Source organism: Lissotriton vulgaris, chromosome 12 (assembly GCF_964263255.1).
Source record: "Lissotriton vulgaris chromosome 12, aLisVul1.2, whole genome shotgun sequence".
Classification (NCBI taxonomy): Eukaryota; Metazoa; Chordata; class Amphibia; order Caudata; family Salamandridae; genus Lissotriton; species Lissotriton vulgaris.
The window spans coordinates 529,093,287-529,119,774 of record NC_141700.1 but is presented as its reverse complement, the minus strand read 5'-3'; the positions used below and the strand labels follow the sequence as shown (position 1 = coordinate 529,119,774).

Genomic DNA, 26,488 nt, shown 5'->3' with positions numbered 1-26,488 from the left:
GCAACCACAGCATCACTGGTTCAAATATGTTCTTTCAATGTTTCAAGCTGTTTTCAAGCTTTCACGCTTTATTACAAATCACAAAAGATGTTAATATTTCACTTCTGTTCTTGAATTTTCGTCACACTAAAAAACACTGAACACAAGCTTCACAAAAGTTATTTACAAAAGTTTAAGCTATTGCCATTACAAATTAAATAAATTATTTAAGTATTAATTATTTTTAAAAATTAAAAGCCATTGTTATTTGTAATATCAATACATCTAAGTCACGTAAATACAAAACATGTTGCATTACAAATGCTATAGGTGTCACATTTGCGAAAGTTATAACTATTGGCATTGTAAATGACAAAGCTATTAATTTAGCTATTTAAAAAAAACCACATAAATAAAAAAAAATTCATTTATAAGACCAATAGCTCAAACTTTCCTAATGCGAGGCCTATTGCATTTCCAATGCTTGTTTAGTGTTGGGAACCTGCCTGTGGACCAGAAACCCTGGTGATTTTAGAACTGGTGATCCCGGTTGTGGTAACATAAAGTCACTCATAACTAGCCAGAGACGTAGCCGCACCGGTAAGTACCGATCCAACCCACCTGTAACGGGCCCTTGATATAGCCGCATATGTTTTAATGAACTTGAACTGAAGTAAATCGACCTCCAACATTAAGACAATAACGTCATATTTCTCCAAGAGCGCAAATTACAAAGTCACTTGTCTTTTTATTGATCTGTTACTGTTTACCCTTCTAGGACAGTGGTGCTCGATGGGAATCCATTGGATCAACAGCCATATCACAAGCTGATCACGGAGGACATCACGTACGTACATGAATGCAAAATAAGCCCATTGAGGCAAAATCTTGTGACTTGTTTAAAAAAATGCCAACATAGCAATTCATTTTTGACCAGATGTTTAACTAATCACAATACAGTCTTCAAATGCTTACTTCACAGTCAGTACTTGAGTTAACGTTGCTAGTCTTTCCTGCGTTCATTGTTTTTTTGTGAATTCTGTTTGTGTTTATGGCATTCCATGTATAGTATGGTTGACTGGCCTAATTAAAAAAACTCTTAAATAATAATTTACATCATAACAAAAAGTTTGTTGCATAAAAAACACCACAACGCAAATGATGTTAAGATGATGAAACACATTGCAACAGGGACCAACCACATCAGGAGGTTTACTTGAGGTATAAGCGAGGCATTAGACTGCATGACCACTCCTACGCTGCTCACTTCGGGTGAGTGGGAGAGGAGAACGCATTCAATCATTAAAGTTCAAACTTGCTAAGAACAGTCTTTTCATTTTTCGGGCTAGTCTGGTGAAATCATATATTTCTTTATCTTTTCATTATGTGTGATTTGTTGTGCCCAATGCCCGGCTTTAGAATTAGCTGACTGGACCAGGACGGTATCCCTACTGGGGATACTGCCCGACCCTTTGGAAGTAGCCCACTGATTTCAAGACCGGAAGTACTGGGTCTGGTCATTCCGGCCTCAGTAATTTCAGGCTTGGAAGCAGCATACCTGGACCTGGATGTGTTGCTACTGGGGTTCTGGGCACCTGAGCAATCAATCAATCCATCAATCAAGGAATTTTGAAGCATGCTACTCACCCATGAGGGTCTCAAGGTGCTGAGGGGGGAGAGCAGCTCCGGTCAGTCGATTAGCCAGGTCTTGAGGGTCTTCCTGAAAATGAGCAGCGTGGGGGAACGTCTGATGTCGATCGGGAGCTCGTTCCAGGTCTTGGCCACAATGTAGGAGAAGGTTCTTTCACCCGTTCTAGCTCTGCGGATGCGCAGGAGTTTGGCGAGGGCGATGTCGGAGGATCTGAGCTTTCTCTTGGGCACGTGGAAGGAGATTCTGTTGTTGAGATATTGGGGTCTGGTGTTGTGGAGGCATTTGTAGGCGTGGATGAGTATCTTGGAAGTCACTCTTTTCTCGACAGGGAGCCAGTGGAGGTTTCGCAGATGTTGGGTGATGTGTTCATGTCGAGGGATTCAGAGGATGAGTCTGGCTGCAGTGTTCTGTATGGTGTGGAGTTTGCGAAGCAGAGACTTGATCCCGGCATAGAGGGCGTTTCCGTAGTCCAGTCTGCTGGTTATGAGTGCGTGGGTGATGGTCTTCCTTGATTCTGGGGGGAATCCATTTGAAGGTCTTCCGGAGGATGCAGTGGGTGGTGAAGACCATGGAGGTGATGGCTTTGACTTGTCGGGTCATGGAGAGGTAGGAGTCGAGTACGATGACGAGGTTCCAGGTGTGGTCCGTGGGGGTGGTGGGGCTGCCGAGGGCGATGGGCCACCACGTGTTGTCCCATGCAGAGGGGGAGGGTCGAGTGCGAGGACCTCTGTCTACTCCGAGTTGAGCTTCAAGCAGCTGCTGTTCATCCAGGATGCGACATCCTTCATTCCTTCCTGGAAGTTGAGTCTAGCGGTGATGGGGTCCTTGGTGAGGGAGAGGATGAGCTGGGTGTCGTCAGCGTAGCATACTATGCTGAGTCTTTGCTGTCTGACGATGGCGGCGAGGGGGGCCATTTAGATGTTGAAGAGCGTGGGGCTAGGCGATGATCCTTTGGGTACTCGGCAGTTGATCTCTGTGGGTTCGGCGAGGAAGGGAGGGAGTCTGATTCTTTGGGTTTTGCCTGTGAGGAAGGAGCAGAGCCATTCGAGGACGGCTCCCTGTATGCTGGCGTCGTGGAGTCTGGCGGTGAGTGTGTGGTGGGAGACGGTGTCAGAAGGCTGCAGAGAGGTGGAGTAGGATCAGGGAAGCGGTGTATCCTTGGTCGAGGAGAGTGCGGATGTCGTCTGTTATGGCGAGGAGGGCGGTCTCAGTGCTGTGATTGCTGCGGAATCTGGATTGGGAGGGGTCGAGGATGGAGTTCTCTCCGATGAATTTCGTTTGTTGGGCGTTGACGGTCTTCTCCGTGACTTTGGCTGCGAAGGGGAGGAGGAAGATGGGTCGGTAGTTCTTGAGGTCCGTAGGGTCTGGAGGGCTTTTTGAGTAGGGGTCTGACTTCTGCGCATTTCCAGATGTTGGGGACCATGCTGGTTTCGAAGGTGGCTTTGATGGTGCGTCGTAGTTCCGGGGCAATGACGGCGGCAGCTCTGTGGAAGATGTGCAGGGGCAGGGGTCAGAGGGAGCTCCTGAGTGAATGCCTTTCATAGTCGATGTGGTGTCTTCGGTGGTGACTGGTGACAAGGAGGAGACGGTGGGCTGGCTGGCGTTGGTGGAGAAGGGAGAGGTTTCGGGGTCAGGTGTCTGGTTGTTGAAGTTGTCATAGAGGCCCTTGATTTTCAGATGGAAGTAGGAGCCAAGCTTGTTGCAGAGGTCCTGGGAGTAGGTGATATCCGTGGTTTCGCTGTGGCGTTTGGTGAATTACTGGATGGTGCTTAAGAGTTCCTTTGAGCTGCTGGAATTGGCGAGGATCTTGTTTTGTATGAAGGTCCTTTTGGTAGATCTGATGCATTGGTGGTATTCTGTCATGGCATTCTTGTAGTTGGTGCGGTCTTTAGAGGATTTGCTGTTTCTCCAATTCTTCTTGAGATGTCTGCAGGTGTGTCTGGATTCTTGGAGGTCGGCGGTGAATCAGGTTGCCTTTTCTGGTGCGCTGTCTGTCATAGTTATATAGAGGTGCAAGCTCATCTGCGCAGTTGGTGACCCATCGGTGAAATTCTTTGGCTGTGAGGTTGGCGTCAGTTGCGGTGGAGGGGGCAAAGCGGTTGAGGGTGGAGTTGAAGTGCTCCTCTGTGACCTTGCTCCAGTTCCTTCGCAGAAGACAGGGTGCCGATTTCGGGGTGGTGGATTTGTCGACATGAAGTGTACACAGTGGTGGTCTGTCCATGGGGGTTGTGTGGTGTGGCTGAAGTGAATGTTGTTACCTCCTGTGAAGATGGGGTTGAGGGTGTGTCCTGCCTTGTGGGTGGGGGTGGTGACAATCTGTTTAAGTCCGAGGTTGTCAAGGGTGTCCAGGAGGATGGCGGAGTTGGGGTCGCTGAGGTTGTCGAGGTAGAAGTTGAGGTCTCCGATGAGTATGTTGTCCATGGAGGCAATGGCGTGGAGCTCAATGAGGTTGGCAGTGGTCATGGTGAATGTGGTTCGGGGTCCAGGAGGTCTGTAGGCGAGGGTTCCTCGTAGGGTCGTTCTGGGGCTGGTCTGGATCTGGAAGTGGAGGTTTCGGTGGTGGGCGGACTGGCGCTAGACCTGGAGGTGGTGAATCGGAAGGAGCTCTTGTGTGCAATGGCAAGTTCTCCTCCTGGGCAGTTGGGGCGGTCCTTCCTCTGGATCTTGTATTCGACGAGGATGGCGGTGGCGTGTCTGGGGCGGAGGTGGAGTTGGTCCAGGTTTACATGAAGAAGGCGACTTCTGACGAGAGGGTGTCGAGGAGGTCCCAGATCTCTACAGCATGTCTGTGCAGCGAGCACACATTGGTAGCCGGGCCAGGCCTCGGGCGGTGTCTGCGGTGAACTGCAGGTGGAACGGGCCAAGTAATGGGCGTGGATTTGGGAATTTCTGAGGGAAAAGATTCAGGAGAAATGGGTCCGCAGGGGTTTTTCCTTCCCGGCCCCTTATCTGATAAGTGCAGGACTTTGGTGGGAAAGTAGTAGGTGAAATTGGAGATGCCGGCCACCCCGGTGGGCAAAACGTATTTCCCATACAGAGGTTGTTAGTGTGAATCCAGAAGTAGGGAATGACCAAGATAAGCGAAAAAAATGAAAAGCTGGTAAGACATACACAGACCAGCTTTGGCCAAGTTACTTGTACGCTTATTTTTTTATTTATTAGTACATTCATGCACCACTATATTATCTAAAACTGTCATAGTGCTCTAAATGTTGAATAATCAATGCTTTGGTTTCAAGTTTTAAATCCAATTCAGCCTGCAGCCTACAGACAGTTCAACCAAAACTCAGACATCTACATGCATGAAGTGGCTTTCTAGGGGGTCGTTGTTAACATTGTTGAGATCCTCTTGGTACTCCTTCACTCTTACTAATTCTGATATGTTTTACTTTTCCGGTATCATACTTCCTCCTACAGAGTTGCGAATCTAGTGCTACGAAACAATCAAATTGATGATGAGGGAGCCAAGCTGATTGGACTGGCTATATCAAACCTGAAGCTGACCAACAAAAGCCTGGTTTCTTTAAATCTCAGCTTCAACCATATTGGCAATGACGGGGCAGGGTCAATTGCTGAGGTGAGAAACTAAAGTTTGTACACAAAAAATATGTATATAAATGGAGGTGTGTATATGCATGCACATTAAATGTGCATTTTCATTGGCGCACACATTTCATCACAAACGTGGTTTTTAAACTTTTACTGTTTTGAAGCTTGTGTGAAATTTGACAGCACCTTTAAAGCCTGTATTTTCCAGGAGTGAAGTTCCCCTGCAGACACTTTCTCTCAGAATGACATGATAGAATCAGACAACGTGTTTTTGTGTATTCTGTGCAATATTATAGTCCCAAATCAGTAAGCAATTGATAGTGAATCCCTAGGCAAACTAAAAAAGTAAGCCTCAATTGAGACAAAACCCCCACCCCACTTTCGCTGGAAAAGTAAAGTAAATTTGAGCTAGAGTCATGAAGTAGACACAGTAAAGCCAACATCTCATATCTATTATGGGAGATAGTATTTATTTTTTTTGTTTTTTCATTTGTAGGTTTTATTTTGTGCCATCGCTGCTCTTTAGCTGCCCTAGGGATGCAAGTCAGGGGAGGGTGGGAAACAAGGGAACAGTGCTATCTTGAAGGCCTGTGTCGTCTTTGACTGTTATGTGCATGAGGAATTAAAAAGGCATCGACAGAGAAAAGAAAAAAGTGTCACAAGTCTGACTTGAGTGCTTTTGCGGGTGGAGGGAACGGTTGGTACTAAGCATCTGACTGACCTTTCAAAAGTCTGTTTGGGAGAGGGATTGAGGTCCTATGGACCACCAACGGATGCACGCCTACAACAAGCAGCACAAGAGAGGTGAGTATTGCTTTAGTGCCATGTGCAAGGATTTCTATAAGGAGTGGGGGTCTGCTGTGGGGCTAGGAGAGATGGTCGAATGCTCACTTCGAGCTGGATTGTATTTACCAACATCAAGACGGTATTGTGTTATGGGTGAACCTGGCACTTAACCTAGGTCTCGCCTGAGAATACTCTTGTGGGTGAGAACTCGGTTTCTTACAAGAGGTTTCAGCGTAATGTGTTCATGGTCAGCTGTGTAGGACCAGCCAACTCTCAATTGGAAGGCTGGAAAGCTGATGCTCTTGATCAGATTGCACCGCTGGCAGATCATACTATTAGAAGAACTAAAGCCTTGGCGGAATGGCTTAGCGACAAATTACTTGTCCTGAAAAAGAACTGCAAACACCTGGAGATCGTCTGACCCTGACATTTCTATTGGTTGGCCTTGAAGGCATATCATAGGCATATCAGTGTCAAGTTTTATGCTGGTAAAATCGAGGTGGCTAAAAATCCTACTTATCAATTGAGAAACTTTTATCCTCCCTGGATCGAGTCTCTGCGTCCACCCCACATTCGGAGGAGCACTGCAATTCCCTAGCCCAGTTTTACTTTGATAAAGTCGCTTTCTTCTAATCCGCCTTTCTTAGGCATCTAGGGATGCTCCGTGTCTTAATTTGTGGTTTAAACCTTCTGCTAATAGTTCGGGCCATCATCTTTTAAACCTATTGAATCTGAGGAACTGTCCCCCCTGGTGGCAGCTGTCAAGTTGGGCTCCCCTTCTGACCCTGTATCTCCTGAGATTCTGGAACGAGGTGTGACAGCCATACTAGCAGTGCTCTGCGCCCTACTGAACAGCTCCTTGAAAACGGGCCAGGTTCCGCAGCGGTGGAAACATGTTACTGTGTTCCCACAACTATAAAAACCTCTTTTAGATCCAACTAAGCCTGAACATTTCAGGCCTCTCTCACTGCATCCCTTTTTTTCTAAGGTGGCAGAGAAATATGTAAATCCACAGCTCTCAATATTTATTGAGACAAAGGAGCCTCTCCATAGGAGACAGGCGGGCTTTCGCCCCCTTATAGCAAGAGTCTGCCTTGCTGCTTGCCTTTGAGTCCATCTGCCAAATTGTTGACTGGGGTGACACTGGAGCGATGTTGATGCTGGACCTTAGCGCTGCTTTTGACACCATATCCCACAACCTTTTACTTGAACGGTTGTGGTGCTGCAGTGTCTGCCATAAGGTCTTGCAGCGATTTGCTTCATTTTTAGAGAATAGCATCTTTCAGGTTTCATTAAAAGCTGTTAAATCTCAGGTTTTTCCGCTGCAGCAGGAGGTGCCTCGGCGCTCCTCCTTAGGTCCTACTTTATTCGATCTGTACATGCTCCCCTGGCTAATATTATCGAGTGTTACAGGTTCAATATCTTATCGAACACCATTGATACGCAGCTGATTATCACCCTATCACTGAAGGAAGCTAATATGTTGGTCCTGCTTAGGACCTGTTTGTCAGAGGTGGCCCAGTGGATGGACCTCAATTGCCTAAAACATAATGCCGGCAAAACAGAGGTCCTTGTCATGTGTAAGCAGCCTTCGATTTTGTCTTCTGCCTGGTGGCCAAACTATCTTGGGCCTTTACCCTCCCCTAAGCCGAAAGTCAAGAATCTTGGCGTCTGGTTTGATTCCGCGCTCTCTTTTGAGAGTCATATCACGGCCTTATCAGGTAAGTGTTTCAGGATCTTGAAAGTTCTCAAAAAGATCCTCTGCTTTCTTCCCGAAGCTGCAAGGAAGACTGTAGTCCAGGATCTGGTCATACCCAGGCTGTACTATTGCAATGTTTTGTACTTGGGAGTCTTACAGTCTCAGCTGATCCGAATTTTGCCCGTGCTGAATGTGGCAGCCCGCTGCGGCTGAATTTTCCTAGACATTCCACTATGGGCTTTGCACTCTCCAGACTGCACTGGCTACCCTTGAAAAAAGGCTCTCTTTCAAAGCCATGTGCTACTGTCATAGGATCCTTAAGGATAAGGGTCCCTTGTTACTGGCTTCCCTTCTTCAAGCTCTATTGTCCCAGAGGAACTTAAGATCTGCTGGGGCCTTGTTGGCATGTATCCTCATTGTAAAGAGAGCATGCATTGGGGGCTGCTGCCAGTGCTTTATTAATAAAAGTATAAGTACCACAGCACTCGTCAGGAGGCAACAGCAGCTTGCACCACCCAGTGCCCCTGCCAGTGCTGCCAAATTACAGTATCAACACAACTACTAATGATCACACTTCTACAAGTGAGATAATTCAGACTATTCCAGCCCCGCCAGAGCTATAAGAATGGCTTGGGTGGTAGCTATCAGTCAATTCTAATGTATATTCTATTGATAAACAACTCTTGTGATGTGTATCTCTAAATTAGACAAATAGCACCACCACGTGGCAGATTGTCACAAATGCCAGTGTTGACAATTAAGTGCTGGTGCTGAGCGCCCGAAACCACCAGTTCAAATAAAGCACTGGTTGCTCCTTTAGTTTCTTAGCAGCTTACCTGTGGAACTCCCTTCCTCTTCTACTTAGACAGGAAAAGAAGTGAACTGTCTTTCCACAAAAATCTAAAAATTGGGCTGTTCAGGTTGACTTGAATTGTGTTGTCACACTAGTATACTGGTATGTTCTGACTCTTGGGAACGAGACCCTAGCGCTGGGACACATCAGTGGAAGTAACTACGTTCTCTATAAATTATATTATTATTATTAATATTATTACTATTATTATTATTATTATTATTATTATTATTATTATTATTATTATTTTTATTAGTTGACCCTGAAAGAGATGAGAAGGGAAATAAGAGAGATGGCCTGGGAGGACCTACAAGCAGCCTCAGAACTTAGGGACTCCAAGGCTTTCTGGGAAGGTATAAATCAGCCTTGCTTCTCTGAAGAAAAGCATCACGAAATAGATTGTCACAATCCCTCAGAAGATTGGATATCCCACTTTTCAAGGACTTTTGACCAAGAAACTTTTAACTCACTACCCTTAGAAGTATCCAATATTGTTTTGGGATAGTGCACATCTTTTAGCCAACTCAACTCTTGTAGGCGATTTAGCCCTGGCTATTATAAAGAGCCCCCTGGTAAGGCCTGGTGGGGTCCCTATAGATGTTCTTAGACAGAATCCAGCATTTTGAGGCCCTTCACTTACAAATGTGTTTCAAAACAGAATAAGATATTAAATCCCTCGTTCCTGGAGGAAATCTACCATTGTCCCAGTCTTCAAAAAGATCGATAGACGCCAACCGACATGCTACCGCCTTATCTCCCTTTTGGATTCCTCTATTAAGATTTTGGGGAGGGTGACCCTCCAAAAATTGGAAGATTGGGTGTGGGTAAAAAAAAAATGTTCTCAGAAGTACAGTACTGCATCCGCCCAGTTGTAGGCACAGTTGAACAATCCCTGAACTTGCTCCTACTAACCGGGAAGTATGTCATAGTTAGGGGAGCTTCTTTACTCCTGGTATTTATGGAGCTCTCCAGTGCTTTCGATCTAGTGAATAGGGACAAGCTATGGAATATGAAGAGTGAGGCAGAGTTTGATAATCCCCTGATAGAACTCCTCAAACACCTACACTGGGGTATGATAGCACAAGTCCAATACGGCTATGATGGAGAATGCACTCCCATTTTTAGGGCTCGGGCTCTGCGTACACTGCGCAGCAGTGTCGCGCGGCGACGAGAATCCTATTCCGGGCGTTTTGAAAATAGACCTTGAAATTCCACATAGCTGTGCGTGTGGATTTCCAAGGTCCATTCTCATTGGCAAATAACTACAAAGCGCTCGCACACACAATTATAATATAACCAAGTGGTAGACAAATTGCAATAACAAACACAGTATAGAGCATAAATAAGACAATTGCAATCCAGAATTGTTTGTGATGGAATCTGGTGTAGATTTATTGGTTCCAAAAGGCCAGCCCATGTCAGTGTGATCCCTCCTTCTGTATTTCCCGGTCGCCGTTTTCCAAGTACGGTCACCGTACTTGTGTGTGCGAGGGCTTTGTAGTTATTTGCTGTTTTGCAGGTTAGATTCTAACACGCATTTGAATGGTTAAGGGGTCATATCCGTTCGCTCTTCCGCATCACAACCCTATAAGTATTTTCGTTATACTATCACGTTTACCCTAGGTAGTGCGCCTATCCTTCTGAATTCCTAAAAACCCCACCTGTAGTGTCCATTCTCATTGGCTTTCGCGTGTGTGCTGCAGAACACGCAATAGGCCATAGGCGGTAGCGAGCTCCGTCTATGGCCTATTGGTGTCTGTTACGCGCACCATATGCCATATATCTTCAATTATGGCGGCCAGACTCGGCCGCCATAATTGAAGACATATGCTCGCAGTGGCACGTGCCCAGCACCACTCACAAGCTTCTTTTTTTTTTTTAGATACATTTCACGGCGAAGCGCTGATGTCTTCCTGCAAAGCCACAGGCTGCGGGGCGCTGATATATTTTTGTCTACTGAGGTTCACGGAAACGTGTACTAGAAGTACCGTCTTTCTTCCCGTGCCTGCCCTTAGTGCGATGCCTTCTTGTTTTAAAGGGCAGTCTCTTCGATTGAAAAAAAGTGCACCTCGCAGAAAAATTATTTCTGGCATGAGGTTAAAATGAAACGAAACCTTAACGCCTTATAGGCTGTACTCACACAATGTACATCAGCATCATTGCCGACATTCTGACCTGATAACGATATTGACGCATGCACGTGACACTGATCAGCCGCGCGGCTTCCATGGGAGCTGCTAATTGCTTTATTCAGCTGCCCCAGGGAGCGCGCAGCCTGGCAGCTTAGCGCTGGCCCGCCGCCTCCATTATTCAGTGCTGGTGGGGAGGACGGCGAGGGGGGTGGGGTTACACAGTCCAGACTTTCGATCCCGGGGAGAAATGCAACAAGTATTTAGCTGTTTAATGTCAATCTGATTGCGTCCTGAAAACCACACGCGTTCCAGTGGGATTTTTTTCTGGATGTACCACATTAATTCTACATCTCTATAGGGCGTTTAATGAACTGCGAGGGGACTTTGCAGTGAACTTGGAGGGCACGCGTGACAATTTGGCGTCTGATGTAAGGAGTTTATTTACGGGCACTTCTTACATTATGTATAGAAATGTGCAGATGTAAAACGCATGATCATTTAATCTCAAATTCTAAACTATACAACAGCCAGCGTGCTCTACATAACCCTGTAATTATTACGCCTACACCCCTCCTTGCAACAATGACATTTTTGACCAAGAACCTCTGTAATACATGAATATTTATTTATGCATTTTTATATAGCGCAAACATTACCCAAAGGTATTAGAGCAACAGCATGAGTGAGAGTGACTGCAGAGTGAGAGTGACAGCATGAGTGATAGCAGAGTGAGAGTGACAGCAAAGTGAGAGTGATAGCAGAGTGAGAGTGACAGCATGAGTGACAGCAGAGTGAGAGTGACAACATGACTGACTGCAGAGTGAGAGTGACAGCAGAGTGAGAGTGACAGCATGACTGACTGCAGAGTGAGAGTGACAGCAGAGTGAGAGTGACAGCATGACTGACAGCAGAGTGAGAGTGACAGCAGAGTGAGAGTGACTGCAGAGTGAGAGTGACTGCAGAGTGAGAGTGACTGCAGAGTGAGAGTGACTGCAGAGTGAGAGTGACTGCAGAGTGAGAGTGACAGCATGAGTGACTGCAGAGGGAGAGTGACTGCATGACTGACTGCAGAGTGAGAGTGACAGCATGAGTGACTGCAGAGTGAGAGTGACAGCATGAGTGGCTGCAGAGTGAGAGTGACAGCATGAGTGACAGCAGAGTGAAAGTGACAGCATGACTGACTGCAGAGTGAGAGTGACAGCAGAGTGAGAGTGACAGCATGACTGACTGCAGAGTGAGAGTGACAGCAGAGTGAGAGTGACAGCATGAGTGGAAGCAGAGGGAGAGTGACAGCAGAGTGAGAGTGACAGCATGAGTGGCTGCAGAGTGAGAGTGACAGCATGAGTGACTGCAGAGTGAGAGTGACAGCATGAGTGACAGTAGAGTGAGTTACAGCATGAGTGACAGCAGAGTGAGAGTGACAGCATGAGTGACAGCAGAGTGAGAGTGACTGCAGAGTGAGAGTGACTGCACGAATGACTACAGAGTGAGAGTGACTGCAGAGTGAGAGTGACAGCATGACTGACTGCAGAGTGAGAGTGACAGCATGACTGACTGCAGAGTGAGAGTGACAGCATGACTGACTGCAGAGTGAGAGTGACTGCAGAGTGAGAGTGACTGCAGAGTGAGAGTGACTGCAGAGTGAGAGTGACTGCAGAGTGAGAGTGACTGCAGAGTGAAAGTGGCTTCAGAGTGAAAGTGCCTGCAGAGTGAGAGTGCCTGCAGAGTGAGAGTGACAGCAGAGTGAGAGTGACAGCAGAGTGAGAGTGACTGCAGAGTGAGAGTGACTGCAGAGTGAGAGTGACTGCAGAGTGAGAGTGACTGCAGAGTGAGAGTGACAGCAGAGTGAGAGTGACAGCATGAGTGACTGCAGAGTGAGAGTGACAGCATGACTGACTGCAGAGTTAGAGTGACAGCATGAGTGACTGCAGAGTGAGAGTGACAGCATGAGTGGCTGCAGAGTGAGAGTGACAGCATGAGTGACAGCAGAGTGAAAGTGACAGCGGGACTGACTGCAGAGTGAGAGTGACAGCAGAGTGAGAGTGACAGCATGACTGACTGCAGAGTGAGAGTGACAGCAGAATGAGAGTGGCAGCATGACTGACTGCAGAGTGAGAGTGACAGCAGAATGAGAGTGACAGCATGACTGACTGCAGAGTGAGAGTGACAGCAGAGTGAGAGTGACAGCATGAGTGGAGGCAGAGTGAGAGTGACAGCAGAGTGAGAGTGACAGCAGAGTGAGAGTGACAGCATGAGTGACTGCAGAGTGAGAGTGACAGCATGAGTGACTGCAGAGTGAGTGACAGCATGAGTGACTGCAGAGTGAGAGTGATAGCATGAGTGACAGTAGAGTGAGTGGCAGCATGAGTGACAGCAGAGTGAGAGTGACAGCATGAGTGACAGCAGAGTGAGAGTGACTGCAGAGTGAGAGTGACTGCAGAGTGAGAGTGACTGCACGAATGACTGCAGAGTGAGGGTGACTGCAGAGTGAGAGTGACAGCATGACTGACTGCAGAGTGAGGGTGACAGCATGACTAACTGCAGAGTGAGAGTGACAGCATGACTGACTGCATTATGTATAGAAATGTGCAGATGTAAAACGCATGATCATTTAATCTCAAATTCTAAACTATACAACAGCCAGCGTGCTCTACATAACCCTGTAATTATTACGCCTACACCCCTCCTTGCAACAATGACATTTTTGACCAAGAACCTCTGTAATACATGAATATTTATTTATGCATTTTTATATAGCGCAAACATTACCCAAAGGTATTAGAGCAACAGCATGAGTGAGAGTGACTGCAGAGTGAGAGCGACAGCATGAGTGACAGCAGAGTGAGAGTGACAGCAGAGTGAGAGTGACAGCAGAGTGAGAGTGACAGCATGAGTGACAGCAGAGTGAGAGTGACAACATGACTGACTGCAGAGTGAGAGTGACAGCAGAGTGAGAGTGACAGCATGACTGACTGCAGAGTGAGAGTGACAGCAGAGTGAGAGTGACAGCATGACTGACAGCAGAGTGAGAGTGACAGCAGAGTGAGAGTGACAGCAGAGTGAGAGTGACTGCAGAGTGAGAGTGACTGCAGAGTGAGAGTGACTGCAGAGTGAGAGTGACTGCAGAGTGAGAGTGACAGCAGAGTGAGAGTGACAGCAGAGTGAGAGTGACAGCAGAGTGAGAGTGACAACAGAGTGAGAGTGACTGCAGAGTGAGAGTGACTGCAGAGTGAGAGTGACTGCAGAGTGAGAGTGACTGCAGAGTGAGAGTGACAGCATGAGTGACTGCAGAGGGAGAGTGACTGCATGACTGACTGCAGAGTGAGAGTGACAGCATGAGTGACTGCAGAGTGAGAGTGACAGCATGAGTGGCTGCAGAGTGAGAGTGACAACAGAGTGAGAGTGACAGCAGAGTGAGAGTGACAGCATGAGTGGAAGCAGAGTGAGAGTGACAGCAGAGTGAGAGTGACAGCATGAGTGGCTGCAGAGTGAGAGTGACAGCATGAGTGACTGCAGAGTGAGAGTGACAGCATGAGTGACAGTAGAGTGAGTGACAGCATGAGTGACAACAGAGTGAGAGTGACCGCATGAGTGACAGCAGAGTGAGAGGGACTGCAGAGTGAGAGTGACTGCACGAATGACTGCAGAGTGAGAGTGACTGCAGAGTGAGAGTGACAGCATGACTGACTGCAGAGTGAGAGTGACAGCATGACTGACTGCAGAGTGAGAGTGACTGCAGAGTGAGAGTGACTGCAGAGTGAGAGTGACTGCAGAGTGAGAGTGACTGCAGAGTGAGAGTGGCTGCAGAGTGAGAGTGACAGCAGAGTGAGAGTGACTGCAGAGTGAGAGTGACTGCAGAGTGAGAGTGACTGCAGAGTGAGAGTGACAGCAGAGTGAGAGTGACAGCATGAGTGACTGCAGAGTGAGAGTGACAGCATGAGTGACAGTAGAGTGAGTGGCAGCATGAGTGACAGCAGAGTGAGAGTGACAGCATGAGTGACAGCAGAGTGAGAGTGACTGCAGAGTGAGAGTGACTGCACGAATGACTGCAGAGTGAGAGTGACTGCAGAGTGAGAGTGACAGCATGACTGACTGCATTATGTATAGAAATGTGCAGATGTAAAACGCATGATCATTTAATCTCAAATTCTAAACTATACAACAGCCAGCGTGCTCTACATAACCCTGTAATTATTACGCCTACACCCCTCCTTGCAACAATGACATTTTTGACCAAGAACTTCTGTAATACATGAATATTTATTTATGCATTTTTATATAGCGCAAACATTACCCAAAGGTATTAGAGCAACAGCATGAGTGAGAGTGACTGCAGAGTGAGAGTGACAGCATGAGTGACAGCAGAGTGAGAGTGACAGCAGAGTGAGAGTGACAGCAGAGTGAGAGTGACAGCATGAGTGACAGCAGAGTGAGAGTGACAACATGACTGACTGCAGAGTGAGAGTGACAGCAGAGTGAGAGTGACAGCATGACTGACTGCAGAGTGAGAGTGACAGCATGACTGACAGCAGAGTGAGAGTGACAGCAGAGTGAGAGTGACAGCAGAGTGAGAGTGACTGCAGAGTGAGAGTGACTGCAGAGTGAGAGTGACTGCAGAGTGAGAGTGACTGCAGAGTGAGAGTGACTGCAGAGTGAGAGTGACTGCAGAGTGAGAGTGACTGCAGAGTGAGAGTGACAGCATGAGTGACTGCAGAGGGAGAGTGACTGCAGAGTGAGAGTGACAGCATGAGTGACTGCAGAGGGAGAGTGATAGCAGAGTGAGAGTGACAGCATGAGTGACAGCAGAGTGAGAGTGACAACATGACTGACTGCAGAGTGAGAGTGACAGCAGAGTGAGAGTGACAGCATGACTGACTGCAGAGTGAGAGTGACAGCAGAGTGAGAGTGACAGCATGACTGACAGCAGAGTGAGAGTGACAGCAGAGTGAGAGTGACAGCAGAGTGAGAGTGACTGCAGAGTGAGAGTGACTGCAGAGTGAGAGTGACTGCAGAGTGAGAGTGACTGCAGAGTGAGAGTGACTGCAGAGTGAGAGTGACAGCAGAGTGAGAGTGACAGCAGAGTGAGAGTGACTGCAGAGTGAGAGTGACTGCAGAGTGAGAGTGACAGCATGAGTGACTGCAGAGGGAGAGTGACTGCATGACTGACTGCAGAGTGAGAGTGACAGCATGAGTGACTGCAGAGTGAGAGTGACAGCATGAGTGGCTGCAGAGTGAGAGTGACAGCATGAGTGACAGCAGAGTGAAAGTGACAGCATGACTGACTGCAGAGTGAGAGTGACAGCAGAGTTAGAGTGACAGCATGACTGACTGCAGAGTGAGAGTGACAGCAGAGTGAGAGTGACAGCAGAGTGAGAGTGACAGCATGAGTGGAAGCAGAGGGAGAGTGGCAGCAGAGTGAGAGTGACAGCATGAGTGGCTGCAGAGTGAGAGTGACAGCATGAGTGACTGCAGAGTGAGAGTGACAGCATGAGTGACAGTAGAGTGAGTGACAGCATGAGTGACAGCAGAGTGAGAGTGACAGCATGAGTGACAGCAGAGTGAGAGTGACTGCAGAGTGAGAGTGACTGCACGAATGACTGCAGAGTGAGAGTGACTGCAGAGTGAGAGTGACAGCATGACTGACTGCAGAGTGAGAGTGACAGCATGACTGACTGCAGAGTGAGAGTGACAGCATGACTGACTGCAGAGTGAGAGTGACTGCAGAGTGAGAGTGACTGCAGAGTGAGAGTGACTGCAGAGTGAGAGTGACTGCAGAGTGAGAGTGACTGCAGAGCGAGAGTGACTGCAGAGTGAAAGTGGCTGCAGAGTGAAAGTGCCTGCAGAGTGAGAGTGCCTGCAGAGTGAGAGTGACTACAGAGTGAGAGTGACAGCAGAGTGAGAGTGACAGCAGAGTGAGAGTGACAGCAGAGTGAGAGTGACAGCAGAGTGAGAGTGACTGCAGAGTGAGAGTGACTGCAGAGTGAGAGTGACTGCAGAGTGAGAGTGACTGCAGAGTGAGAGTGACAGCAGAGTGAGAGTGACAGCATGAGTGACTGCAGAGTGAGAGTGACAGCATGACTGACTGCAGAGTTAGAGTGACAGCATGAGTGACTGCAGAGTGAGAGTGACAGCATGAGTGGCTGCAGAGTGAGAGTGACAGCATGAGTGACAGCAGAGTGAAAGTGACAGCAGGACTGACTGCAGAGTGAGAGTGACAGCAGAGTGAGAGTGACAGCATGACTGACTGCAGAGTGAGAGTGACAGCAGAATGAGAGTGACAGCATGACTGACTGCAGACTGAGAGTGACAGCAGAATGAGAGTGACAGCATGACTGACTGCAGAGTGAGAGTGACAGCAGAGTGAGAGTGACAGCATGAGTGGAGGCAGAGTGAGAGTGACAGCAGAGTGAGAGTGACAGCAGAGTGAGAGTGACAGCATGAGTGACTGCAGAGTGAGAGTGACAGCATGAGTGACTGCAGAGTGAGAGTGATAGCATGAGTGACAGTAGAGTGAGTGGCAGCATGAGTGACAGCAGAGTGAGAGTGACAGCATGAGTGACAGCAGAGTGAGAGTGACTGCAGAGTGAGAGTGACTGCAGAGTGAGAGTGACTGCACGAATGACTGCAGAGTGAGGGTGACTGCAGAGTGAGAGTGACAGCATGACTGACTGCAGAGTGCGGGTGACAGCATGACTAACTGCAGAGTGAGAGTGACAGCATGACTGACTGCATTATGTATAGAAATGTGCAGATGTAAAACGCATGATCATTTAATCTCAAATTCTAAACTATACAACAGCCAGCGTGCTCTACATAACCCTGTAATTATTACGCCTACACCCCTCCTTGCAACAATGACATTTTTGACCAAGAACCTCTGTAATACATGAATATTTATTTATGCATTTTTATATAGCGCAAACATTACCCAAAGGTATTAGAGCAACAGCATGAGTGAGAGTGACTGCAGAGTGAGAGCGACAGCATGAGTGACAGCAGAGTGAGAGTGACAGCAGAGTGAGAGTGACAGCAGAGTGAGAGTGACAGCATGAGTGACAGCAGAGTGAGAGTGACAACATGACTGACTGCAGAGTGAGAGTGACAGCAGAGTGAGAGTGACAGCATGACTGACTGCAGAGTGAGAGTGACAGCAGAGTGAGAGTGACTGCAGAGTGAGAGTGACTGCAGAGTGAGAGTGACTGCAGAGTGAGAGTGACTGCAGAGTGAGAGTGACTGCAGAGTGAGAGTGACTGCAGAGTGAGAGTGACTGCAGAGTGAGAGTGACAGCATGAGTGACTGCAGAGGGAGAGTGACTGCATGACTGACTGCAGAGTGAGAGTGACTGCATGACTGACTGCAGAGTGAGAGTGACAGCATGAGTGACTGCAGAGTGAGAGTGACAGCAGAGTGAGAGTGACAGCATGAGTGACTGCAGAGTGAGAGTGACAGCATGAGTGACAGTAGAGTGAGTGGCAGCATGAGTGACAGCAGAGTGAGAGTGACAGCATGAGTGACAGCAGAGTGAGAGTGACTGCAGAGTGAGAGTGACTGCAGAGTGAGAGTGACTGCAGAGTGAGAGTGACTGCAGGGTGAGAGTGACTGCAGGGTGAGAGTGACTGCAGAGTGAGAGTGACTGCAGAGTGAGAGTGACTGCAGAGTGAGAGTGACAGCATGAGTGACTGCAGAGGGAGAGTGACTGCATGACTGACTGCAGAGTGAGAGTGACAGCATGAGTGACTGCAGAGTGAGAGTGACAGCATGAGTGGCTGCAGAGTGAGAGTGACAGCAGAGTGAGAGTGACAGCATGAGTGGAAGCAGAGTGAGAGTGACAGCAGAGTGAGAGTGACAGCATGAGTGGCTGCAGAGTGAGAGTGACAGCATGAGTGACTGCAGAGTGAGAGTGACAGCATGAGTGACAGTAGAGTGAGTGACAGCATGAGTGACAACAGAGTGAGAGTGACCGCATGAGTGACAGCAGAGTGAGAGTGACTGCAGAGTGAGAGTGACTGCACAAATGACTGCAGAGTGAGAGTGACTGCAGAGTGAGAGTGACAGCATGACTGACTGCAGAGTGAGAGTGACAGCATGACTGACTGCAGAGTGAGAGTGACAGCATGACTGACTGCAGAGTGAGAGTGACTGCAGAGTGAGAGTGACTGCAGAGTGAGAGTGACTGCAGAGTGAGAGTGACTGCAGAGTGAGAGTGACTGCAGAGTGAGAGTGACAGCAGAGTGAGAGTGACAGCAGAGTGAGAGTGACTGCAGAGTGAGAGTGACTGCAGAGTGAGAGTGACTGCAGAGTGAGAGTGACTGCAGAGTGAGAGTGACAGCAGAGTGAGAGTGACAGCATGAGTGACTGCAGAGTGAGAGTGACAGCATGAGTGACAGTAGAGTGAGTGGCAGCATGAGTGACAGCAGAGTGAGAGTGACAGCATGAGTGACAGTAGAGTGAGTGGCAGCATGAGTGACAGCAGAGTGAGAGTGACAGCATGAGTGACAGCAGAGTGAGAGTGACTGCAGAGTGAGAGTGACTGCAGAGTGAGAGTGACTGCACGAATGACTGCAGAGTGAGAGTGACTGCAGAGTGAGAGTGACTGCACGAATGACTGCAGAGTGAGAGTGACTGCAGAGTGAGAGTGACAGCATGACTGACTGCATTATGTATAGAAATGTGCAGATGTAAAACGCATGATCATTTAATCTCAAATTCTAAACTATACAACAGCCAGCGTGCTCTACATAACCCTGTAATTATTACGCCTACACCCCTCCTTGCAACAATGACATTTTTGACCAAGAACGTCTGTAATACATGAATATTTATTTATGCATTTTTATATAGCGCAAACATTACCCAAAGGTATTAGAGCAACAGCATGAGTGAGAGTGACTGCAGAGTGAGAGTGACAGCATGAGTGACAGCAGAGTGAGAGTGACAGCAGAGTGAGAGTGACAGCAGAGTGAGAGTGACAGCATGAGTGACAGCAGAGTGAGAGTGACAACATGACTGACTGCAGAGTGAGAGTGACAGCAGAGTGAGAGTGACAGCATGACTGACTGCAGAGTTAGAGTGACAGCAGAGTGAGAGTGACAGCATGACTGACTGCAGACTTAGAGTGACAGCATGAGTGACTGCAGAGTGAGAGTGACAGCATGAGTGGCTGCAGAGTGAGAGTGACAGCATGAGTGACAGCAGAGTGAAAGTGACAGCAGGACTGACTGCAGAGTGAGAGTGACAGCAGAGTGAGAGTGACAGCATGACTGACTGCAGAGTGAGAGTGACAGCAGAATGAGAGTGACAGCATGACTGACTGCAGAGTGAGAGTAACAGCAGAATGAGAGTGACAGCATGAGTGGAGGCAGAGTGAGAGTGACAGCAGAGTGAGAGTGACAGCAGAGTGAGAGTGACAGCATGAGTGACTGCAGAGTGAGAGTGACAGCATGAGTGACTGCAGAGTGAGAGTGACAGCATGAGCGACTGCAGAGTGAGAGTGATAGCATGAGTGACAGTAGAGTGAGTGGCAGCATGAGTGACAGCAGAGTGAGAGTGACAGCATGAGTGACAGCAGAGTGAGAGTGACTGCAGAGTGAGAGTGACTGCAGAGTGAGAGTGACTGCACGAATGACTGCAGAGTGAGGGTGACTGCAGAGTGAGAGTGACAGCATGACTGACTGCAGAGTGAGAGTGACTGCAGAGTGAGAGTGACAGCATGACTGACTGCATTATGTATAGAAATGTGCAGATGTAAAACGCATGATCATTTAACCTCAAATTCTAAACTATACAACAGCCAGCGTGCTCTACATAACCCTGTAATTATTACGCCTACACCCCTCCTTGCAACAATGACATTTTTGACCAAGAACTTCTGTAATACATGAATATTTATTTATGCATTTTTATATAGCGCAAACATTACCCAAAGGTATTAGAGCAACAGCATGAGTGAGAGTGACTGCAGAGTGAGAGTGACAGCATGAGTGACAGCAGAGTGAGAGTGACAGCAGAGTGAGAGTGACAGCAGAGTGAGAGTGACAGCATGAGTGACAGCAGAGTGAGAGTGACAACATGACTGACTGCAGAGTGAGAGTGACAGCAGAGTGAGAGTGACAGCATGACTGACTGCAGAGTTAGAGTGACAGCAGAGTGAGAGTGACAGCATGACTGACAGCAGAGTGAGAGTGACAGCAGAGTGAGAGTGACAGCAGAGTGAGAGTGACAGCAGAGTGAGAGTGACAGCAGAGTGAGAGTGACTGCAGAGTGAGAGTGACTGCAGAGTGAGAGTGACTGCAGAGTGAGAGTGACTGCAGAGTGAGAGTGACTGCAGAGTGAGAGTGACTGCAGAGTGAGAGTGACAGCATGAGTGACTGCAGAGGGAGAGTGATAGCAGAGTGAGAGTGACAGCATGAGTGACAGCAGAGTGAGAGTGACAACATGACTGACTGCAGAGTGAGAGTGACAGCAGAGTGAGAGTGACAGCATGACTGACTGCAGAGTGAGAGTGACAGCAGAGTGAGAGTGACAGCATGACTGACAGCAGAGTGAGAGTGACAGCAGAGTGAGAGTGACAGCAGAGTGAGAGTGACTGCAGAGTGAGAGTGACTGCAGAGTGAGAGTGACTGCAGAGTGAGAGTGACTGCAGAGTGAGAGTGACTGCAGAGTGAGAGTGACAGCAGAGTGAGAGTGACTGCAGAGTGAGAGTGACTGCAGAGTGAGAGTGACAGCATGAGTGACTGCAGAGGGAGAGTGACTGCATGACTGACTGCAGAGTGAGAGTGACAGCATGAGTGACTGCAGAGTGAGAGTGACAGCATGAGTGGCTGCAGAGTGAGAGTGACAGCATGAGTGACAGCAGAGTGAAAGTGACAGCATGACTGACTGCAGAGTGAGAGTGACAGCAGAGTGAGAGTGACAGCATGACTGACTGCAGAGTGAGAGTGACAGCAGAGTGAGAGTGACAGCAGAGTGAGAGTGACAGCATGAGTGGAAGCAGAGGGAGAGTGACAGCAGAGTGAGAGTGACAGCATGAGTGGCTGCAGAGTGAGAGTGACAGCATGAGTGACTGCAGAGTGAGAGTGACAGCATGAGTGACAGTAGAGTGAGTGACAGCATGAGTGACAGCAGAGTGAGAGTGACAGCATGAGTGACAGCAGAGTGAGAGTGACGGCAGAGTGAGAGTGACTGCACGAATGACTGCAGAGTGAGAGTGACTGCAGAGTGAGAGTGACAGCATGACTGACTGCAGAGTGAGAGTGACAGCATGACTGACTGCAGAGTGAGAGTGACAGCATGACTGACTGCAGAGTGAGAGTGACAGCAGAGTGAGAGTGACAGCATGACTGACTGCAGAGTTAGAGTGACAGCAGAGTGAGGGTGACAGCATGACTGACAGCAGAGTGAGAGTGACAGCAGAGTGAGAGTGACAGCAGAGTGAGAGTGACAGCAGAGTGAGAGTGACAGCAGAGTGAGAGTGACTGCAGAGTGAGAGTGACTGCAGAGTGAGAGTGACTGCAGAGTGAGAGTGACTGCAGAGTGAGAGTGACTGCAGAGTGAGAGTGACAGCATGAGTGACTGCAGAGGGAGAGTGACTGCATGACTGACTGCAGAGTGAGAGTGACAGCATGAGTGACTGCAGAGTGAGAGTGACAGCATGAGTGGCTGCAGAGTGAGAGTGACAGCATGACTGACAGCAGAGTGAGAGTGACAGCAGAGTGAGAGTGACAGCAGAGTGAGAGTGACAGCAGAGTGAGAGTGACAGCAGAGTGAGAGTGACTGCAGAGTGAGAGTGACTGCAGAGTGAGAGTGACTGCAGAGTGAGAGTGACTGCAGAGTGAGAGTGACTGCAGAGTGAGAGTGACTGCAGAGTGAGAGTGACTGCAGAGTGAGAGTGACTGCAGAGTGAGAGTGACAGCATGAGTGACTGCAGAGGGAGAGTGACTGCATGACTGACTGCAGAGTGAGAGTGACTGCATGACTGACTGCAGAGTGAGAGTGACAGCATGAGTGACTGCAGAGTGAGAGTGACAGCATGAGTGACTGCAGAGTGAGAGTGACAGCATGAGTGACAGTAGAGTGAGTGGCAGCATGAGTGACAGCAGAGTGAGAGTGACAGCATGAGTGACAGCAGAGTGAGAGTGACTGCAGAGTGAGAGTGACTGCAGAGTGAGAGTGACTGCAGAGTGAGAGTGACTGCAGGGTGAGAGTGACTGCAGAGTGAGAGTGACTGCAGAGTGAGAGTGACTGCAGAGTGAGAGTGACAGCATGAGTGACTGCAGAGGGAGAGTGACTGCATGACTGACTGCAGAGTGAGAGTGACAGCATGAGTGACTGCAGAGTGAGAGTGACAGCATGAGTGGCTGCAGAGTGAGAGTGACAGCAGAGTGAGAGTGACAGCATGAGTGGAAGGAGAGTGACAGCAGAGTGAGAGTGACAGCATGAGTGGCTGCAGAGTGAGAGTGACAGCATGAGTGACTGCAGAGTGAGAGTGACAGCATGAGTGACAGTAGAGTGAGTGACAGCATGAGTGACAACAGAGTGAGAGTGACCGCATGAGTGACAGCAGAGTGAGAGTGACTGCAGAGTGAGAGTGACTGCACAAATGACTGCAGAGTGAGAGTGACTGCAGAGTGAGAGTGACAGCATGACTGACTGCAGAGTGAGAGTGACAGCATGACTGACTGCAGAGTGAGAGTGACAGCATGACTGACTGCAGAGTGAGAGTGACTGCAGAGTGAGAGTGACTGCAGAGTGAGAGTGACTGCAGAGTGAGAGTGACTGCAGAGTGAGAGTGACTGCAGAGTGAGAGTGACAGCAGAGTGAGAGTGACAGCAGAGTGAGAGTGACTGCAGAGTGAGAGTGACTGCAGAGTGAGAGTGACTGCAGAGTGAGAGTGACTGCAGAGTGAGAGTGACTGCAGAGTGAGAGTGACTGCAGAGTGAGAGTGACAGCAGAGTGAGAGTGACAGCATGAGTGACTGCAGAGTGAGAGTGACAGCATGAGTGACAGTAGAGTGAGTGGCAGCATGAGTGACAGCAGAGTGAGAGTGACAGCATGAGTGACAGTAGAGTGAGTGGCAGCATGAGTGACAGCAGAGTGAGAGTGACAGCATGAGTGACAGCAGAGTGAGAGTGACTGCAGAGTGAGAGTGACTGCAGAGTGAGAGTGACTGCACGAATGACTGCAGAGTGAGAGTGACTGCAGAGTGAGAGTGACTGCACGAATGACTGCAGAGTGAGAGTGACTGCAGAGTGAGAGTGACAGCATGACTGACTGCATTATGTATAGAAATGTGCAGATGTAAAACGCATGATCATTTAATCTCAAATTCTAAACTATACAACAGCCAGCGTGCTCTACATAACCCTGTAATTATTACGCCTACACCCCTCCTTGCAACAATGACATTTTTGACCAAGAACGTCTGTAATACATGAATATTTATTTATGCATTTTTATATAGCGCAAACATTACCCAAAGGTATTAGAGCAACAGCATGAGTGAGAGTGACTGCAGAGTGAGAGTGACAGCATGAGTGACAGCAGAGTGAGAGTGACAGCAGAGTGAGAGTGACAGCAGAGTGAGAGTGACAGCATGAGTGACAGCAGAGTGAGAGTGACAACATGACTGACTGCAGAGTGAGAGTGACAGCAGAGTGAGAGTGACAGCATGACTGACTGCAGAGTTAGAGTGACAGCAGAGTGAGAGTGACAGCATGACTGACTGCAGACTTAGAGTGACAGCATGAGTGACTGCAGAGTGAGAGTGACAGCATGAGTGGCTGCAGAGTGAGAGTGACAGCATGAGTGACAGCAGAGTGAAAGTGACAGCAGGACTGACTGCAGAGTGAGAGTGACAGCAGAGTGAGAGTGACAGCATGACTGACTGCAGAGTGAGAGTGACAGCAGAATGAGAGTGACAGCATGACTGACTGCAGAGTGAGAGTAACAGCAGAATGAGAGTGACAGCATGAGTGGAGGCAGAGTGAGAGTGACAGCAGAGTGAGAGTGACAGCAGAGTGAGAGTGACAGCATGAGTGACTGCAGAGTGAGAGTGACAGCATGAGTGACTGCAGAGTGAGAGTGACAGCATGAGCGACTGCAGAGTGAGAGTGATAGCATGAGTGACAGTAGAGTGAGTGGCAGCATGAGTGACAGCAGAGTGAGAGTGACAGCATGAGTGACAGCAGAGTGAGAGTGACTGCAGAGTGAGAGTGACTGCAGAGTGAGAGTGACTGCACGAATGACTGCAGAGTGAGGGTGACTGCAGAGTGAGAGTGACAGCATGACTGACTGCAGAGTGAGAGTGACTGCAGAGTGAGAGTGACAGCATGACTGACTGCATTATGTATAGAAATGTGCAGATGTAAAACGCATGATCATTTAACCTCAAATTCTAAACTATACAACAGCCAGCGTGCTCTACATAACCCTGTAATTATTACGCCTACACCCCTCCTTGCAACAATGACATTTTTGACCAAGAACTTCTGTAATACATGAATATTTATTTATGCATTTTTATATAGCGCAAACATTACCCAAAGGTATTAGAGCAACAGCATGAGTGAGAGTGACTGCAGAGTGAGAGTGACAGCATGAGTGACAGCAGAGTGAGAGTGACAGCAGAGTGAGAGTGACAGCAGAGTGAGAGTGACAGCATGAGTGACAGCAGAGTGAGAGTGACAACATGACTGACTGCAGAGTGAGAGTGACAGCAGAGTGAGAGTGACAGCATGACTGACTGCAGAGTTAGAGTGACAGCAGAGTGAGAGTGACAGCATGACTGACAGCAGAGTGAGAGTGACAGCAGAGTGAGAGTGACAGCAGAGTGAGAGTGACAGCAGAGTGAGAGTGACAGCAGAGTGAGAGTGACTGCAGAGTGAGAGTGACTGCAGAGTGAGAGTGACTGCAGAGTGAGAGTGACTGCAGAGTGAGAGTGACTGCAGAGTGAGAGTGACTGCAGAGTGAGAGTGACAGCATGAGTGACTGCAGAGGGAGAGTGATAGCAGAGTGAGAGTGACAGCATGAGTGACAGCAGAGTGAGAGTGACAACATGACTGACTGCAGAGTGAGAGTGACAGCAGAGTGAGAGTGACAGCATGACTGACTGCAGAGTGAGAGTGACAGCAGAGTGAGAGTGACAGCATGACTGACAGCAGAGTGAGAGTGACAGCAGAGTGAGAGTGACAGCAGAGTGAGAGTGACTGCAGAGTGAGAGTGACTGCAGAGTGAGAGTGACTGCAGAGTGAGAGTGACTGCAGAGTGAGAGTGACTGCAGAGTGAGAGTGACAGCAGAGTGAGAGTGACTGCAGAGTGAGAGTGACTGCAGAGTGAGAGTGACAGCATGAGTGACTGCAGAGGGAGAGTGACTGCATGACTGACTGCAGAGTGAGAGTGACAGCATGAGTGACTGCAGAGTGAGAGTGACAGCATGAGTGGCTGCAGAGTGAGAGTGACAGCATGAGTGACAGCAGAGTGAAAGTGACAGCATGACTGACTGCAGAGTGAGAGTGACAGCAGAGTGAGAGTGACAGCATGACTGACTGCAGAGTGAGAGTGACAGCAGAGTGAGAGTGACAGCAGAGTGAGAGTGACAGCATGAGTGGAAGCAGAGGGAGAGTGACAGCAGAGTGAGAGTGACAGCATGAGTGGCTGCAGAGTGAGAGTGACAGCATGAGTGACTGCAGAGTGAGAGTGACAGCATGAGTGACAGTAGAGTGAGTGACAGCATGAGTGACAGCAGAGTGAGAGTGACAGCATGAGTGACAGCAGAGTGAGAGTGACGGCAGAGTGAGAGTGACTGCACGAATGACTGCAGAGTGAGAGTGACTGCAGAGTGA

The 26,488-nt window shown here is 48.6% G+C and overlaps 1 protein-coding gene across 6 annotated transcripts in view; it reads left to right on the top strand.

The window, feature by feature from the left end:
• Window positions 1–26,488, top strand: part of LRRC71 (leucine rich repeat containing 71) — a 669,208-nt gene that overhangs the window by 302,022 nt on the left and 340,698 nt on the right. For all 6 annotated transcript variants that reach the window (XM_086945316.1, XM_086945315.1, XM_086945313.1 and 3 more), the window contains 2 exons: window positions 758–826; window positions 5,048–5,207. In XM_086945316.1, the coding sequence (XP_086801442.1) occupies window positions 758–826; window positions 5,048–5,207 (229 nt within the window). The remainder of the gene's footprint in view (window positions 1–757; window positions 827–5,047; window positions 5,208–26,488) is intronic.